This window comes from Euprymna scolopes, chromosome 46 (genome assembly GCF_053919585.1).
Source record: "Euprymna scolopes isolate OS-2025 chromosome 46, ASM5391958v1, whole genome shotgun sequence".
Taxonomy (NCBI): Eukaryota; Metazoa; Mollusca; class Cephalopoda; order Sepiida; family Sepiolidae; genus Euprymna; species Euprymna scolopes.
In genome coordinates, this window is record NC_136527.1 from 133,056,192 (window position 1) to 133,074,832 (window position 18,641).

At 30.9% G+C, this 18,641-nt stretch overlaps 1 protein-coding gene across 1 annotated transcript in view; it reads left to right on the top strand.

Moving 5' to 3' along the window:
- The first annotated feature begins 1,829 nt into the window (after positions 1-1,829).
- The window catches only part of LOC145270532 (uncharacterized), a 63,289-nt gene continuing 46,477 nt past the window's right edge, over positions 1,830-18,641 (top strand). Inside the window, exon 1 of the mRNA XM_080126180.1 lies at positions 1,830-3,359. Coding sequence (XP_079982306.1) covers positions 3,331-3,359 — 29 coding nt within the window. The 5' untranslated portion in view covers positions 1,830-3,330. The remainder of the gene's footprint in view (positions 3,360-18,641) is intronic.

An 18,641-nucleotide genomic window follows, 5' to 3' on the forward strand; every position in this document is an offset into this window, starting at 1 on the left:
GAACGTCTTTTTATATTTTATTATACTGTTAGAAAGCCAGTCAACAAATATTACCGTTTTTTTAATTTGTTAGGTGAAAGTATACATATAATATTATTTAAGGGCGGTCAATAAACTATAGAATTACCGTGACAATTGTGCAGTTTATAAACCGTGCTGTTCTTGGAAAAAAATATTAAAATTTAAATCTAAATTAACGTCTTTTTTTAAAATTTGTTAGGTGAAAGTATACATATAATATTATTTAAGGGCGGTCAATAAACTATAGAATTACCGTGACAATTGTGCAGTTTATAAACCGTGCTGTTCTGGGAAAAAATATTAAAATTTAAATCTAAATTAACGTCTTTTTTTTTAATTTGTTAGGTGAAAGCATACATATAATATTATTTAAGGGTGGTCGATAAACTATAGAATTACCGTGACAATTGTGCAGTTTATAAACCGTGCTGTTCTGGGAAAAAAATATTAAAGTTTAAATCTAAATTAACGTCTTTTTTTTAAATTTGTTAGGTGAAAGCATACATATAATATTATTTAAGGGTGGTCGATACACTATAGAATTACCGTGACAATTGTGCAGTTTATAAACCGTGCTTTTGCTGGAAAATATATTTTAAATTTAAATCTAAATTACCGTCTTTTTTTTTTAAATTTGTTAGGTGAAAGTATATATATAATATTATTTAAGGGCGGTCGATAAACTATAGAATTACCGTGACAATTGTGCAGTTTATAAACCGTGCTGTTCTGGGAAAAAATATTAAAATTTAAATCTAAATTAACGTCTGTTTTTGTTAATTTGTTAGGTGAAAGCATACGTATAATATTATTTAAGGGTGGTCGATAAACTATAGAATTACCGTGACAATTGTGCAGTTTATAAACCGTGCTTTTGCTGGAAAATATATTTTAAATTTAAATCTAAATTAACGGTTTTTTTTTTTAAATTTGTTAGGTGAAAGCATACATATAATATTATTTAAGGGTGGTCGATAAACTATAGAATTACCGTGACAATTGTGCAGTTTATAAACCGTGCTTTTGCTGGAAAATATATTTTAAATTTAAATCTAAATTAACGTCTTTTTTTTTTAATTTGTTAGGTGAAAGTATATATATAATATTATTTAAGGGTGGTCGATAAACTATAGAATTACCGTGACAATTGTGCAGTTTATAAACCGTGCTGTTCTGGGAAAAAAATATTAAAATTTAAATCTAAATTAACGTCTGTTTTTTTTAATTTGTTAGGTGAAAGCATACATATAATATTATTTAAGGGCGGTCGATAAACTATAGAATTACCGTGACAATTGTGCAGTTTATAAACCGTGCTTTTGCTGGAAAATATATTTTAAATTTAAATCTAAATTAACGTCTTTTTTTTTAATTTGTTAGGTGAAAGCATACATATAATATTATTTAAGGGTGGTCGATAGACTATAGAATTACCGTGACAATTGTGCAGTTTATAAACCGTGCTGTTCTGGGGAAAAAATATTAAAATTTAAATCTAAATAAACGTCTTTTTTTAAAATTTGTTAGGTGAAAGCATACATATAATATTATTTAAGGGCGGTCAATAAACTATAGAATTACCGTGACAATTGTGCAGTTTATAAACCGTGCTGTTCTGGGAAAAAAATATTAAAATTTTAATCTAAATTAACGTCTTTTTTTTTTTAATTTGTTAGATGAAAGCATACATATAATATTATTTAAGGGCGGTCCATAAACTGTAGAATTACCGTGACAATTGTGCAGTTTATAAACCGTTCTTTTATTGGATAAAATACTGGATGTGTATTTTCCCCCCTAAAGTCCAACCCTATCCTCACCGTGGTAGGGGGGTGTAACGTTGTAGTTTAACAGCTACACGGCTAAATGGGCTCTGGCAAAAAAAAAAAAAAAAAAAAAATCCAGAAAATGTCGGCATTAGTTTGTTGCGTCCGTCATCTGGTCGTCTTTTTATACGCTTGCATGTGGCGAGCAAAAAGGCGTGAAGGGAGCAGGCTGAAAGGAGAACAATACCCGAAAGATGTAAACCGAACGAAAGAGAAAAATGGGCCTCCCTGCAAGGCCCCGTGTTCTCCCCAGCCTGCTCCCAGTTTCCCCGACTTTGCATGCAACTGGTTTTGAGCTTTTGGAAAGCTCTTTTCTCAGTGTCGGGGTGTTGACTCCACTTCCAAGTTAACAAATAGCTGCAAGTCTGGGTACGGTCCGATTGGTTCCGAAGCTCTTCCGCTGTGAGGTGCGCTTTCGAATCTCCCGAAGGGGGCTACCCTCTAAGCAGGCGACACGTGCTCGTGTTACTATGTAATGCATGCTTGCCTCGACTCAACTAAGGACGACTAGAGTTCGACTAGATTGTGTGCTCACAAGCCGCTTTAAGGCCGCTTTTATTATTCCTACTGTCTAGGAACTCCGAAATGGTATGGTAGTGCAATTATATATGACCGTCCTCCAATACGAAATGGTAGTGCAATTATATACGACGGTCCTCCGATATGATAGTAGGAATGCCAGTTTTGTGAGCGATCATCGCCGTCTTATGAACACAAACTAGTGGTATCTTTACGAATCCTGTTGGGTAGAGAGAACACCTCTGTTTTCTGCTCCGCCTGTTATTCTGAGTAGAAACCGCTTTTTAGGAGATGTTCGCAGCAAAGCTTGTTTTTATATAGTGCCCCTCCTTTCGGGAGTTCATCACCTCGCTGCCCAGACGAGAGCTTTCCCCGGTGGAACCTCTTTTTTTTTTTTTTCTTATTTTTATTTTACTTTCCAGTTTAATGACGAACGAACAGTCACCAGCAAGTGGTCTGCACCGACAGGAAGATGAGTATAGTATCACCCTTTCTTCTTTCTGTTTCGATTTCAGTCTTTGTGATTTGAAAATTTAATTTAACTGTTTCCATTGTTCCAGCTTTCACACAGCAGTAGATTATCAACACTATAAATATCATCTCTTTTTTTATAGATTGGAACAAGCAATGAAACCTAGCAGCATCACCGTTCCTGTCTGCCACATGTCTTGTGCAGTTTGAATCAAGTATTTCTTTCTTTGCGTTCAAGCACATCTGGGTACAATCAAACTGTGTATGATGTATGTCTATCTGTTTCTTCCAACATTAGCATCTCGAAGTGTTGGCAGCAATCATTGTCATAGAAGTAGAGTAAGTATTCTTTTTCTTTCCTTCTGTGTGTATATTTTTGTAATTTCAGGTACTCCTCTTGATCATGATGGAATTCTACTATCAGCTATTGTGAGAATTATGTGGATTGGAAAAAACAACTGAATCCAGCAGCATCACCTATCCTAGCTGCCACATGTTTCCTGTAGTTACAGAAGTCCTCAAGTAAGTGTTTCTTTCTTTGTGTACATGCACATCTGGGTAAAATCAAATTCTAAACTATTAGCTTTATTTAAATGAATGCAGTTCTGCTTGTATTTCTTCTCATCAGCTAACTTATGCAACTGCAAAAAAGAAATAGTAGTACATGTGTGTTTGATCATAGCCAGAAAGTTAAATATATCATTTTAAAAAAATCCATTAGTTATGTTGTCTCTCTTTATTATATAAATCAAAAAAAAATTGTTAATAATTAAAAGAAAAAAAATCATCACAGTAAAAATTATATATATGTAACAAAGAACACAAACAAACATGAAATTGCCATGAGTTTCAGCAAGAAGCAGAAAAGAGAAAAAGTGGAGATAACACCTGGGAAGTAACAGGTAAGAATTTTCTTTATTTCTTTTATTTCTTGTCTCGAATAGCACATAGATTTTTTTCATGTATATATTAAAAAAGAAATAACCCAAGTCCAAAAATTGATGGAAAAACTAAGCATTAAAGTTCAATTAAGCATTAAACAAATAACTTCTAATAATTATGTGATCTATATACAAATTGTCTCCCTTGAATATATATATATACATATGTATGTATAAATATGTATAAATATATTTATTCAAGGGAGACAATTTATATATTGTTTCCCTTGAATATATATATATAACCAACCCAGAGATGTCTCGTGATGCGGAGTTCGAATCGGTCGACTGGTATTAATCGTGACACCCTGCACTGAAGATTCCCGAAAGGATGAAACACTAGTGTCTGTATGTATTTAATAATTATTATAGTAAAAAAATAATTATATATATATATATATATAAATTGTATCCCTTGAATATATACTAGTATGGGTTCCTGGCGTAGCCCCGGTGTTTGGTGGTGTATGCTCACCCCCCCCCCCAACCAAAAAAAAAAGCAAAAAAACGGTAATTTTTTTTTATTTGCCCCCTATTATGAACCCTTAAAATTGTTTGTTTTGGGCTCAAATCAAGATATAAAGTTAGATCCATGTCCAAGAAAACTATATCTAAAATTTCAAGTGTTTAGACCCATAATTGTCGGAGGAGTTTTGTAGGGTTCTCAAAGGTCAAATCGTTGAACTTTGACACCTTAATCGACAAATTTCTGTCCAAATACCAATCGCATAGATTTTCCAAAATCTCAGTACCCTGTATATCAAATTTTGAGTCTGTAGACTGAAATTGACAGAGTTATTGCCTAGGGAAATGTACACACACACAGACAGACATTTTCACTTTTATAGATAGAAAGATATATAATGAGAGACAGAAAGATAACTATATACAATTATTAATGAATTAGTAGAGATAGTTGTTAAATTTTTGGGGATATGTATGGCAATTTAGATGACAAGACTTACTGCTAGAGTGCTCAATGCATTAGTAAAGGTTACTGTTTAGACTTAAAATATATATAGAGAAATTCAAATGGCAGGACTTATATGTAGATCGCTCAATACATCAGTAGAGCAAGGTAATAAGTTTAAAAAATGCATACGTCAATTTAGATAACCACACTGTTTTTGGTATTCATGTGTGAATATGACATAATGTAATATAAATTTTAATAATTTTATTCAAAATGTTATGATTCTCAATAAAAAATACAAAATGTCAATATTGCTCTATGTATGATAAAGCATTGGCATATAATTTTCTTTCAATAATATAAACGTTTGATAATATCAGCTCTTTCTAGTGATGAGCACTTATTTAAAGTGTAATTATTAAGTAAAAATCTAAATAAATGTGTTTATTGCTCTGTCTTACTCATATAACTTTAGTTAAATCTTAATATTTATATCTCTTGTAATAAAATAAACGTTTTATAATATTAGCTCTGTCATGTGTTGAGCACTTATTTCAAGTGTAACTATTAAGTAAAAATCTAAATCAAATGTGTTCATTGCTCTATGTCTTATTGAGCACTCTTATATACCTCTGGTTAAATCTTAATGATTATTTATCCTGTAATTAATTAATCGTTTTATAATATCAGCTCTGTCTAGAGTTGAGCACTTATTTTAAAGTGTATTTATTAAGTAAAAATCTAAATAAAATGTCTTTATTGCTCTATGTCTCATTAAGCAGTCTTATATACCTCTGGTTAAATCTTAATGATTATTTATCCTGTAATTAATTAATCGTTTTATAATATCAGCTCTGTCTAGAGTTGAGCACTTATTTTAAAGTGTAATTATTAAGTAAAAATCTAAATAAAATGTGTTCATTGCTCTATGTCTTATTGAGCACTTTTATATAACTCAAGTTAAATCTTTGTTTATTTATCCTTTAATAAAATAGACGTTTTATAATATCAGCTCTTTCTAGTTTTGAGCACTTATTTAAAGTGTAATTATTAAGTAAAAATCTAAATAAAATGTCTTTATTGCTCTATGTCTCATTGAGCACTCTTATATAACTTTGGTTAAATCTTAATATTTATATCTCTTGTAATAAAATAAACGTTTTATAGTATTAGCTGTGTCTAGAGTTGAGCACTTATTTTAAAGTGTATTTATTAAGTAAAAATCTAAATAAAATGTGTTCATTGCTCTATGTCTCATTAAGCAGTCTTATATACCTCTGGTTAAATCTTAATGATTATTTATCCTGTAATTAATTAATCGTTTTATAATATGAGCTCTGTCTAGAGTTGAGCACTTATTTTAAAGTGTATTTATTAAGTAAAAATCTAAATAAAATGTGTTCATTGCTCTATGTCTCATTAAGCAGTCTTATATACCTCTGGTTAAATCTTAATGATTATTTATCCTGTAATTAATTAATCGTTTTATAATATCAGCTCTGTCTGGAGTTGAGCACTTATTTTAAAGTGTATTTATTAAGTAAAAATCTAAATAAAATGTGTTCATTGCTCTATATCTTATTGAGCACTTTTATATAACTCAAGCTAAATCTTTGTTTATTTATCCTTTAATAAAATAGACGTTTTATAATATCAGCTCTTTCTAGTTTTGAGCACTTATTTAAAGTGTAATTATTAAGTAAAAATCTAAATAAAATGTCTTTATTGCTCTATGTCTCATTGAGCACTCTTATATAACTTTGGTTAAATCTTAATATTTATATCTCTTGTAATAAAATAAACGTTTTATAGTATTAGCTGTGTCTAGTGTTGAGCACTTATTTAAAGTGTATTTATTAAGTAAAAATCTAAATAAAATGTGTTCATTGCTCTATGTCTTATTGAGCACTTTTATATAACTCAAGTTAAATCTTTGTTTATTTATCCTTTAATAAAATAGACGTTTTATAATATCAGCTCTGTCTAGAGTTGAGCACTTATTTTAAAATGTAATTATTAAGTAAAAATCTAAATAAAATGTCTTTATTGCTCTATGTCTCATTGAGCACTCTTATATAACTTTGGTTAAATTTTAATATTTATATCTCTTGTAATAAAATAAACGTTTTATAGTATTAGCTGTGTCTAGTGTTGAGCACTTATTTAAAGTGTATTTATTAAGTAAAAATCTAAATAAAATGTGTTTATTGCTCTATGTCTCATTGAGCACTCTTATATAACTTTGTTTAAATCTTAATATTTATATCTCTTTTAATAAAATAAACGTTTTATAGTCTTAGCTGTGTCTAGTGTTAAGCACTTATTTTAAAGTGTATTTATTAAGTAAAAATCTAAATAAAATATCTTTATTGCTCTATGTCTCATTAAGCACTCTTATATAACTTTGGTTAAATCTTTATTTATATCTCTTGTAATAAAATAAACGTTTTATAGTATTAGCTGTGTCTAGTGTTGAGCACTTATTTAAAATGTAATTATTAAGTAAAAATCTAAATAAAATGTCTTTATTGCTCTATGTCTCATTGAGCACTCTTATATAACTTTGGTTAAATCTTTATTTATATCTCTTGTAATAAAATAAACGTTTTATAGTATTAGCTGTGTCTAGTGTTGAGCACTTATTTAAAGTGTATTTATTAAGTAAAAATCTAAATAAAATGTCTTCATTGCTCTATGTCTCATTAAGCAGTCTTATATACCTCTGGTTAAATCTTAATGATTATTTATCCTGTAATTAATTAATCGTTTTATAATATCAGCTCTGTCTAGAGTTGAGCACTTTTTTTAAAGTGTATTTATTAAGTAAAAATCTAAATAAAATGTGTTTATTGCTCTATATCCTATTTAGCACTTTTATATAACTCAAGCTAAATCTTTGTTTATTTATCCTTTAATAAAATAGAGGTTTTATAATATTAGCTCTGTCTAGAGTTGAGCACTTATTTTAAAGTGTATTTATTAAGTAAAAATCTAAATAAAATGTCTTTATTGCTCTATGTCTCATTGAGCACTCTTATATACCTCTGGTTAAATCTTAATGATTATTTATCCTGTAATTAATTAATCGTTTTATAATATCAGCTCTGTCTAGAGTTGAACACTTATTTTAAAGTGTATTTATTAAGTAAAAATCTAAATAAAATGTCTTTATTGCTCTATGTCTTATTGAGCACTCTTATATAACTCTAGTTAAATCTTAATATTTATATCTCTTGTAATAAAATAAACGTTTTATAATATTAGCTGTGTCTAGTGTTAAGCAGTTGTTTAAAGTGTATTTATTAAGTAAAAATCTAAATAAAATGTATTTATTGCTCTATGTCTCATTGAGCACTCTTATATAACTCTTGTCAAATCTTAATGTTTAGTTATCCTGTAATAAATAGACGTTTTATAATATCAGCTCCGTCTAGTGTTGAGCACTTATTTAAAATGTAATTATTAAGTAAAAATCTAAATAAAATGTCTTTATTGCTCTATGTCTCATTGAGCACTCTTATATAACTTTGGTTAAATCTTAATATTTATATCTCTTGTAATAAAATAAACGTTTTATAGTATTAGCTGTGTCTAGTGTTGAGCACTTATTTAAAGTGTATTTATTAAGTAAAAATCTTACTAAAATATCTTTATTGCTCTATGTCTCATTAAGCAGTCTTATATACCTCTGGTTAAATCTTAATGATTATTTATCCTGTAATTAATTAATCGTTTTATAATATCAGCTCTGTCTAGAGTTGAGCACTTATTTTAAAGTGTATTTATTAAGTAAAAATCTAAATAAAATGTCTTTATTGCTCTATGTCTCATTGAGCACTCTTATATAACTCTGGTCAAATCTTAATGATTATTTATCCTGTAATTAATTAATCGTTTTATAATATCAGCTCTGTCTAGAGTTGAGCACTTATTTTAAAGTGTATTTATTAAGTAAAAATCTAAATAAAATGTGTTTATTGCTCTATATCTTATTGAGCACTTTTATATAACTCAAGCTAAATCTTTGTTTATTTATCCTGTAATTAATTAATCGTTTTATAATATCAGCTCTGTCTAGAGTTGAGCACTTATTTTAAAGTGTATTTATTAAGTAAAAATCTAAATAAAATGTGTTCATTGCTCTATGTCTCATTAAGCAGTCTTATATACCTCTGGTTAAATCTTAATGATTATTTATCCTGTAATTAATTAATCGTTGTATAATATCAGCTCTGTCTAGAGTTGAGCACTTATTTTAAAGTGTATTTATTAAGTAAAAATCTAAATAAAATGTATTTATTGCTCTATGTCTTATTGAGCAGTCTTATATAACTCTGGTTAAATCTTAATGATTATTTATCCTGTAATTAATTAATCGTTTTATAATATCAGCAAGTTAAATCTTTGTTTATTTATCTTTTAATAAAATAGAAGTTTTATAATATCAGCTCTGTCTAGTTTTGAGCACTAATTCCAAGTGTAATTATTAAGTAAAAATCTAAATAAGATGTCTTTATTGCTCTATGTCTCATAGAGCACTCTTATATACCCCTGGTTTAATCTTAATGCTTATTTATCTTGTAATAAAATAGACGTTTTATAATATCAGCTCTGTCTAGTGTTGCGCACTTATTTAAAATGTAATTATTAAGTAAAAATCTAAATAAAATGTCTTTATTGCTCTGTCTCATTGAGCACTCTTATATAACTTTGGTTTAATCTTAATGTTTATTTATCCTGTAATAAATAGACGTTTTATAATATCAGCTCTGCCTAGTATTGAGCACTTATTTAAAATGTAATTATTAAGTAAAAATCTAAATAAAATGTCTTTATTGCTCTATGTCTCATTGAGCACTCTTATATAACTTTGGTTAAATCTTAATATTTATATCTCTTGTAATAAAATAAACGTTTTATAGTATTAGCTGTGTCTAGAGTTGAGCACTTATTTTAAAGTGTATTTATTAAGTAAAAATCTAAATAAAATGTCTTTATTGCTCTATGTCTCATTAAGGAGTCTTATATACCTCTGGTTAAATCTTAATGATTATTTATCCTGTAATTAATTAATCGTTTCATAATATCAGCTCTGTCTAGAGTTGAGCACTTATTTTAAAGTGTATTTATTAAGTAAAAATCTAAATAAAATGTCTTTATTGCTCTATGTCTCATTGAGCAGTCTTATATACCTCTGGTTAAATCTTAATGATTATTTATCCTGTAATTAATTAATCGTTTTATAATATCAGCAAGTTAAATCTTTGTTTATTTATCCTGTAATAAAATAGACGTTTTATAATATCAGCTCTGTCTAGTGTTGAGCACTTATTTAAAATGTAATTATTAAGTAAAAATCTAAATAAAATGTCTTTATTGCTCTATGTCTCATGAGCACTCTTATATAACTCTGGTTAAATCTTAATGCTTATTTATCCTGTAATAAAATAGACGTTTTATAATATCAGCTCTGCCTAGTGTTGAGCACTTATTTAAAATGTAATTAATCAGTAAAAATCTAAATAAAATGTCTTTTTTGCTCTATATCTTATTGAGCACTCTTATATAACTCTGGTTAAATCTTAATGTTTATTTAGCCTGTAATAAAATAGACGTTTTATAATATCAGCTCTGTCTTGAGCACATTTTTAAAATGTAATTATTAAGTAAATATCTTAATAAATGTCTTTATTGCTCTATGTCTCATTGAGCACTCTTAATTAACTCTGATAAATCTTAATATTTATATCTCTTGTAATAAAATAAACGTTTTATAATATCAGCTCTGTCTAGTGTTGAGCACTTATTTAGAGTGTAATTATTAACTAAAAATCTAAATAAAATGTGTTTATTGCTCTATATCTCATTGAGCACTCTTATATTGCTCTGGTTCAATATTAATGTGTATTTGTCCTGTAATAAAATAAACGTTTTATAATATCAGCTCTGGCTAGTTTTGAGCACTATTTCAAGTGTAATTATTCAGTAAAAATCTAAATAAATTATATAATGCTCGGTCATTGATATTTGAATAAAAGTAACCTGTTATAATATCAGCTCTTTTTTCGAAGCTTTGTATTTAGTTTTTAAAACATTTGTCATTTATAGCAGAGAAATTTCCTTTAAGAGTGCTCAATGTATGAGTTACTTTTTGGAGTTACTTGAAAAATACAAATTTCTGTTATGCGATCCAAAATTTTCTTTGAGACTGCAAAATAGATAAGTACAGCTCTGTAGTGAGTTTTAAAATTGTGTATTGCGAGTATGCTGGAAAAGTAATTACCAGAGTGCTTAATACTGTGGTAGAGTTCTGTGGAAAGATTTGAAAGAATTTTTCTCATTTGTGCTAGACAAATTTACTTTGAGTAAAGCTCTTTCGTACGTTTAAACAATATATATATATATATATATATATATATATATATATATATATATATATATATATATATACCAATGATGCTTGCATGTGCTCCATAGTTTAATATAGCTGTGTAGTAAATTTAACAATTGTGTTGTTTAATTATGCAAGACGATTTTACTTTAAGAGTGCTCAATGCATTTATAGAGCTTTGTAGTAAGATTTGGAAACATTTTGGCAATTATTTTAGACAAATCTACTTCCAGAGTGCTCAATATATTAGTAGAGCTAAATAAAACATTTGAGAAACAGATATGGCATTTCAACTGCATAAATTTATTTTGACAGAGTACAGTACATTAGTAGAGCTAAATATAGACTTTCAAAAAATATGTATGGCAATTCAGCTACACGAATATACTTTGAGAGTGCTCAATACATTAGTAGACGAAAGCATAAAATTCAGAAAACATGAAGAGCTCTGCAGTATGTTTTGAAAACCTAAATGTCAATACGTAAGTATAGATATACTGTAAGTTTTTAATATATATATATATATATATATATATATATATATATATATATATATATATATATATATGACAAGTATTTGAAACAAGTTTCCTATTTGAGTGCCTAATATATTTGAGAGCTCTATGGTAACTTTAAAGAACATATTTCAAAATTATGTTAGACAAATTGTCTTTGAGAGTGCTCATTTCTAAGTAGAGCTCTGTAGAAAATTTTTGAGACATGTTCAGCAATTTAAGTTCATATCAGTTAATAAATAGAGCTATATAGTGACTTCTGCAAATTTATATGGCACTTATCCTAGACAAGTTAACTCTTGTAGCTGTGGAATAACATAAGAGTTGTGCATTAGTTTTGGGGTATGGTTCTCACTTTATTAGGGCAATAACTTGGACACATTATACTCTGGACAGATCCATTGAGGACAACCAAAGGTAACCTGTTTTTTTTTTCCACTCTGCTGAATAAGACTCATCTGTCTTTGTTCACTCTTGGGACATTAAAACAAAAAAGGTGAAGAATTAAAAAAGAATGCAAAAATGTAAATGTCTTTGCAAGTCATTCATTTTCACTTTCATAACACAAAAACATCTGTAAGAACTTGATAAAAGAATGCACAAACAATAAAATACAACTTTGCTGTCTTGGAATCTGAAATCAGTAGAAACTTCCCCTACTGAAATTCCCACACACCTCAAAAAAAAAAGAATCCTTCCCAATGCAATACATTTCAAGCAATTACAGTGTCAGACTTGGTACTGCAATGACTCCTTAAACTGAAAAAAAAATATATAAAAAAAAATGTTAAGCAAAATTGATTCATGTTTACACCTCTCCCAACACCACAGATTAACTACAAAAATACTTGATAAAGCAAAACACAATTACAAATGTGTATGAAAAAAATAAAAATAAAAAAATAAAAAAAATCAACCAAGCAATGGATCATGATTTTCTGGTGTTTGATGGAATGTGAGTAGGCATACAGCCTGGATTTTTTTTCCAAGGTAAGTGATGATATTCATTATTATTGTCTTTTTGGATTAGTTCAGATATATCTCATAACTATAATTGTTTTATGTATATATTTATATGTCTAGATGTTATGTGTGCTATTTGCATGTTCCCTATAGAAAAAAATCTACATAAAATCTAAAAGTGTATTCTGCTGTAAAATTAACCAGTAAAAACAATTGTTGTGTTCCTGATACACCAACTATTTATTATTAGCATATAAGTTGAATCATGAAATTTATCTCCCTTGCCTGTCTCTCTTTATACCTCTGTATTTATCTAGATCTGTCTATCTCTCTTTTCTTATTCTTTATCCCTATTCCCCGTCTTGCCATCCCCTATATGTGAACTTATAAATTTCAACATGTCTAGATTGATAAGCTTCTCATTTACCGGTACCAAACTCCCGTTTTGAAGTTAGAAGTTTAACTTGAATACACGTTGATGTGTCAAGGTAACAGCAGGCATCGATCGGGCACTTCCAGACGCCAACCTACACGGTGCAGAGAAAGAACAGAAAACAAACTAAGTCCCGATGTGCCTAGCAGATTAGAAGGCATTTTGCGATGCCTACATGTACCCAACAGTAGGCGTCGATGGGCACTTCCAGACACTTACTTACACTGTTTTGAACTTAGAAATTTTCAATTGAATACACGTTGAGATGACTTGGTCTATAGGATTCTCATTTACCTATACCAACATCCCCTATTGTTTGGACTTAGAAATTTTCAATTGAATACACGCTGAGATGACTTGGTCTATAGGATTCTCATTTACCTATACCTACGTTCCCTCTTGTTTGGACTTAGAAATTTTCAATTGAATACACGCTGAGATGACTTGGTCTATAGGATTCTCATTTACCTATACCAACGTCCCCTCTTGTTTGGACTTAGAAATTTTCAATTGAATACACGTTGAGATGACTTGGTCTATAGGATTCTCATTTACCTATACCTACGTTCCCTCTTGTTTGGACTTAGAAATTTTCAATTGAATACACGCTGAGATGACTTGGTCTATAGGATTCTCATTTACCTATACCTACGTCCCCTCTTGTTTTGACTTAGAAATTTTCAATTGAATACACGCTGAGATGACTTAGACTATAGGATTCTCATTTACCTATACCTACGTTCCCTCTTGTTTGGACTTAGAAATTTTCAATTGAATACACGCTGAGATGACTTGGTCTATAGGATTCTCATTTACCTATACCTACGTTCCCTCTTGTTTGGACTTAGAAATTTTCAATTGAATACACGCTGAGATGACTTGGTCTATAGGATTCTCATTTACCTATACCTACGTTCCCTCTTGTTTTGACTTAGAAATTTTCAATTGAATACACGCTGAGATGATTTGGTCTATAGGATTCTCATTTACCTATACCTACGTTCCCTCTTGTTTGGACTTAGAAATTTTCAATTGAATACACGCTGAGATGACTTGGTCTATAGGATTCTCATTTACCTATACCTACGTTCCCTCTTGTTTGGACTTAGAAATTTTCAATTGAATACACGCTGAGATGACTTGGTCTATAGGATTCTCATTTACCTATACCTACGTTCCCTCTTGTTTTGACTTAGAAATTTTCAATTGAATACACGCTGAGATGACTTGGTCTATAGGATTCTCATTTACCTATACCTACGTTCCCTCTTGTTTGGACTTAGAAATTTTCAATTGAATACACGCTGAGATGACTTGGTCTATAGGATTCTCATTTACCTATACCAACGTCCCCTCTTGTTTGGACTTAGAAATTTTCAATTGAATACACGTTGAGATGACTTGGTCTATAGGATTCTCATCTTCCTATACCTACGTCCCCTCTTGTTTGGACTTAGAAATTTTCAATTGAATACACGTTGAGATGACTTGGTCTATAGGATTCTCATTTACCTATACCAACATCCCCTATTGTTTGGACTTAGAAATTTTCAATTGAATACACGTTGAGATGACTTGGTCTATAGGATTCTCATTTACCTATACCTACGTTCCCTCTTGTTTGGACTTAGAAATTTTCAATTGAATACACGTTGAGATGACTTGGTCTATAGGATTCTCATTTACCTATACCTACGTTCCCTCTTGTTTGGACTTAGAAATTTTCAATTGAATACACGTTGAGATGACTTGGTCTATAGGATTCTCATTTACCTATACCTACGTTCCCTCTTGTTTGGACTTAGAAATTTTCAATTGAATACACGTTGAGATGACTTGGTCTATAGGATTCTCATTTACCTATACCTACGTTCCCTCTTGTTTGGACTTAGAAATTTTCAATTGAATACACGCTGAGATGACTTGGTCTATAGGATTCTCATTTACCTATACCAACGTCCCCTCTTGTTTGGACTTAGAAATTTTCAATTGAATACACGTTGAGATGACTTGGTCTATAGGATTCTCATTTACCTATACCTACGTTCCCTCTTGTTTGGACTTAGAAATTTTCAATTGAATACACGTTGAGATGACTTGGTCTATAGGATTCTCATTTACCTATACCTACGTTCCCTCTTGTTTGGACTTAGAAATTTTCAATTGAATACACGTTGAGATGACTTGGTCTATAGGATTCTCATTTACCTATACCTACGTTCCCTCTTGTTTGGACTTAGAAATTTTCAATTGAATACACGTTGAGATGACTTGGTCTATAGGATTCTCATTTACCTATACCTACGTTCCCTCTTGTTTGGACTTAGAAACTTTCAATTGAATACACGCTGAGATGACTTGGTCTATAGGATTCTCATTTACCTATACCTACGTTCCCTCTTGTTTGGACTTAGAAATTTTCAATTGAATACACGTTGAGATGACTTGGTCTATAGGATTCTCATTTACCTATACCTACGTTCCCTCTTGTTTGGACTTAGAAATTTTCAATTGAATACACGTTGAGATGACTTGGTCTATAGGATTCTCATTTACCTATACCTACGTTCCCTCTTGTTTGGACTTAGAAACTTTCAATTGAATACACGCTGAGATGACTTGGTCTATAGGATTCTCATTTACCTATACCTACGTTCCCTCTTGTTTGGACTTAGAAATTTTCAATTGAATACACGTTGAGATGACTTGGTCTATAGGATTCTCATTTACCTATACCTACGTTCCCTCTTGTTTGGACTTAGAAACTTTCAATTGAATACACGCTGAGATGACTTGGTCTATAGGATTCTCATTTACCTATACCTACGTTCCCTCTTGTTTGGACTTAGAAATTTTCAATTGAATACACGTTGAGATGACTTGGTCTATAGGATTCTCATTTACCTATACCTACGTTCCCTCTTGTTTGGACTTAGAAATTTTCAATTGAATACACGTTGAGATGACTTGGTCTATAGGATTCTCATTTACCTATACCTACGTTCCCTCTTGTTTGGACTTAGAAACTTTCAATTGAATACACGCTGAGATGACTTGGTCTATAGGATTCTCATTTACCTATACCTACGTTCCCTCTTGTTTGGACTTAGAAATTTTCAATTGAATACACGTTGAGATGACTTGGTCTATAGGATTCTCATTTACCTATACCTACGTTCCCTCTTGTTTGGACTTAGAAATTTTCAATTGAATACACGTTGAGATGACTTGGTCTATAGGATTCTCATTTACCTATACCTACGTTCCCTCTTGTTTGGACTTAGAAACTTTCAATTGAATACACGCTGAGATGACTTGGTCTATAGGATTCTCATTTACCTATACCTACGTTCCCTCTTGTTTGGACTTAGAAATTTTCAATTGAATACACGCTGAGATGACTTGGTCTATAGGATTCTCATTTACCTATACCTACGTTCCCTCTTGTCTGGACTTAGAAATTTTCAATTGAATACACGTTGAGATGACTTGGTCTATAGGATTCTCATTTACCTATACCTACGTCCCCTCTTGTTTGGACTTAGAAATTTTTAAGTGAATACACGCTGAGATGACTTGGTCTATAGGATTCTCATTTACCTATACCTACGCTCTTGTTTGGACTTAGAAATTTTCAATTGAATACACGCTGAGATGACTTGGTCTATAGGATTCTCATTTACCTATACCTACGTCCCCTCTTGTTTGGACTTAGAAATTTTTAATTTAATACACGCTGAGATTACTTGGTCTATAGGATTCTCATTTACCTATACCTACGTCCCCTCTTGTTTGGACTTAGAAATTTTCAATTGAATACACGCTGAGATGACTTGGTCTATAGGATTCTCGTTTACCTATACCTACGTTCCCTCTAGTTTGGACTTAGAAATTTTCAATTGAATACACGCTGAGATGACTTGGTCTATAGGATTCTCATTTACCTATACCTACGTCCCCTCTTGTTTGGACTTAGAAATTTTCAATTGAATACACGCTGAGATGACTTGGTCTATAGGATTCTCGTTTACCTATACCTACGTTCCCTCTAGTTTGGACTTAGAAATTTTCAATTGAATACACGCTGAGATGACTTGGTCTATAGGATTCTCATTTACCTATACCTACGTCCCCTCTTGTTTGGACTTAGAAATTTTTAATTTAATACACGCTGAGATTACTTGGTCTATAGGATTCTCATTTACCTATACCTACGTCCCCTCTTGTTTGGACTTAGAAATTTTCAATTGAATACACGCTGAGATGACTTGGTCTATAGGATTCTCGTTTACCTATACCTACGTTCCCTCTAGTTTGGACTTAGAAATTTTCAATTGAATACACGCTGAGATGACTTGGTCTATAGGATTCTCATTTACCTATACCTACGTCCCCTCTTGTTTGGACTTAGAAATTTTCAATTGAATACACGCTGAGATGACTTGGTCTATAGGATTCTCGTTTACCTATACCTACGTCCCCTCTTGTTTGGACTTAGAAATTTTCAATTGAATACACGCTGAGATGACTTGGTCTATAGGATTCTCATTTACCTATACCTACGTCCCCTCTTGTTTGGACTTAGAAATTTTCAATTGAATACACGCTGAGATGACTTGGTCTATAGGATTCTCATTTACCTATACCTACGTCCCCTCTTGTTTGGACTTAGAAATTTTTAATTTAATACACGCTGAGATTACTTGGTCTATAGGATTCTCATTTACCTATACCTACGTCCCCTCTTGTTTGGACTTAGAAATTTTCAATTGAATACACGCTGAGATGACTTGGTCTATAGGATTCTCGTTTACCTATACCTACGTTCCCTCTAGTTTGGACTTAGAAATTTTCAATTGAATACACGCTGAGATGACTTGGTCTATAGGATTCTCATTTACCTATACCTACGTCCCCTCTTGTTTGGACTTAGAAATTTTTAATTTAATACACGCTGAGATTACTTGGTCTATAGGATTCTCATTTACCTATACCTACGTCCCCTCTTGTTTGGACTTAGAAATTTTCAATTGAATACACGCTGAGATGACTTGGTCTATAGGATTCTCGTTTACCTATACCTACGTTCCCTCTAGTTTGGACTTAGAAATTTTCAATTGAATACACGCTGAGATGACTTGGTCTATAGGATTCTCATTTACCTATACCTACGTCCCCTCTTGTTTGGACTTAGAAATTTTCAATTGAATACACGCTGAGATGACTTGGTCTATAGGATTCTCGTTTACCTATACCTACGTTCCCTCTAGTTTGGACTTAGAAATTTTCAATTGAATACACGCTGAGATGACTTGGTCTATAGGATTCTCATTTACCTATACCTACGTTCCCTCTTGTTTGGACTTAGAAATTTTCAATTGAATACACGCTGAGATGACTTGGTCTATGGGATTCTCGTTTACCTATACCTACGTCCCCTCTTGTTTGGACTTAGAAATTTTCAATTGAATACACGCTGAGATGACTTGGTCTATAGGATTCTCATTTACCTATACCTACGTCCCCTCTTGTTTGGACTTAGAAATGTTCAATTGAATACACGCTGAGATGACTTGGTCTATAGGATTCTCATTTACCTATACCTACGTCCCCTCTTGTTTGGACTTAGAAATTTTCAATTGAATACA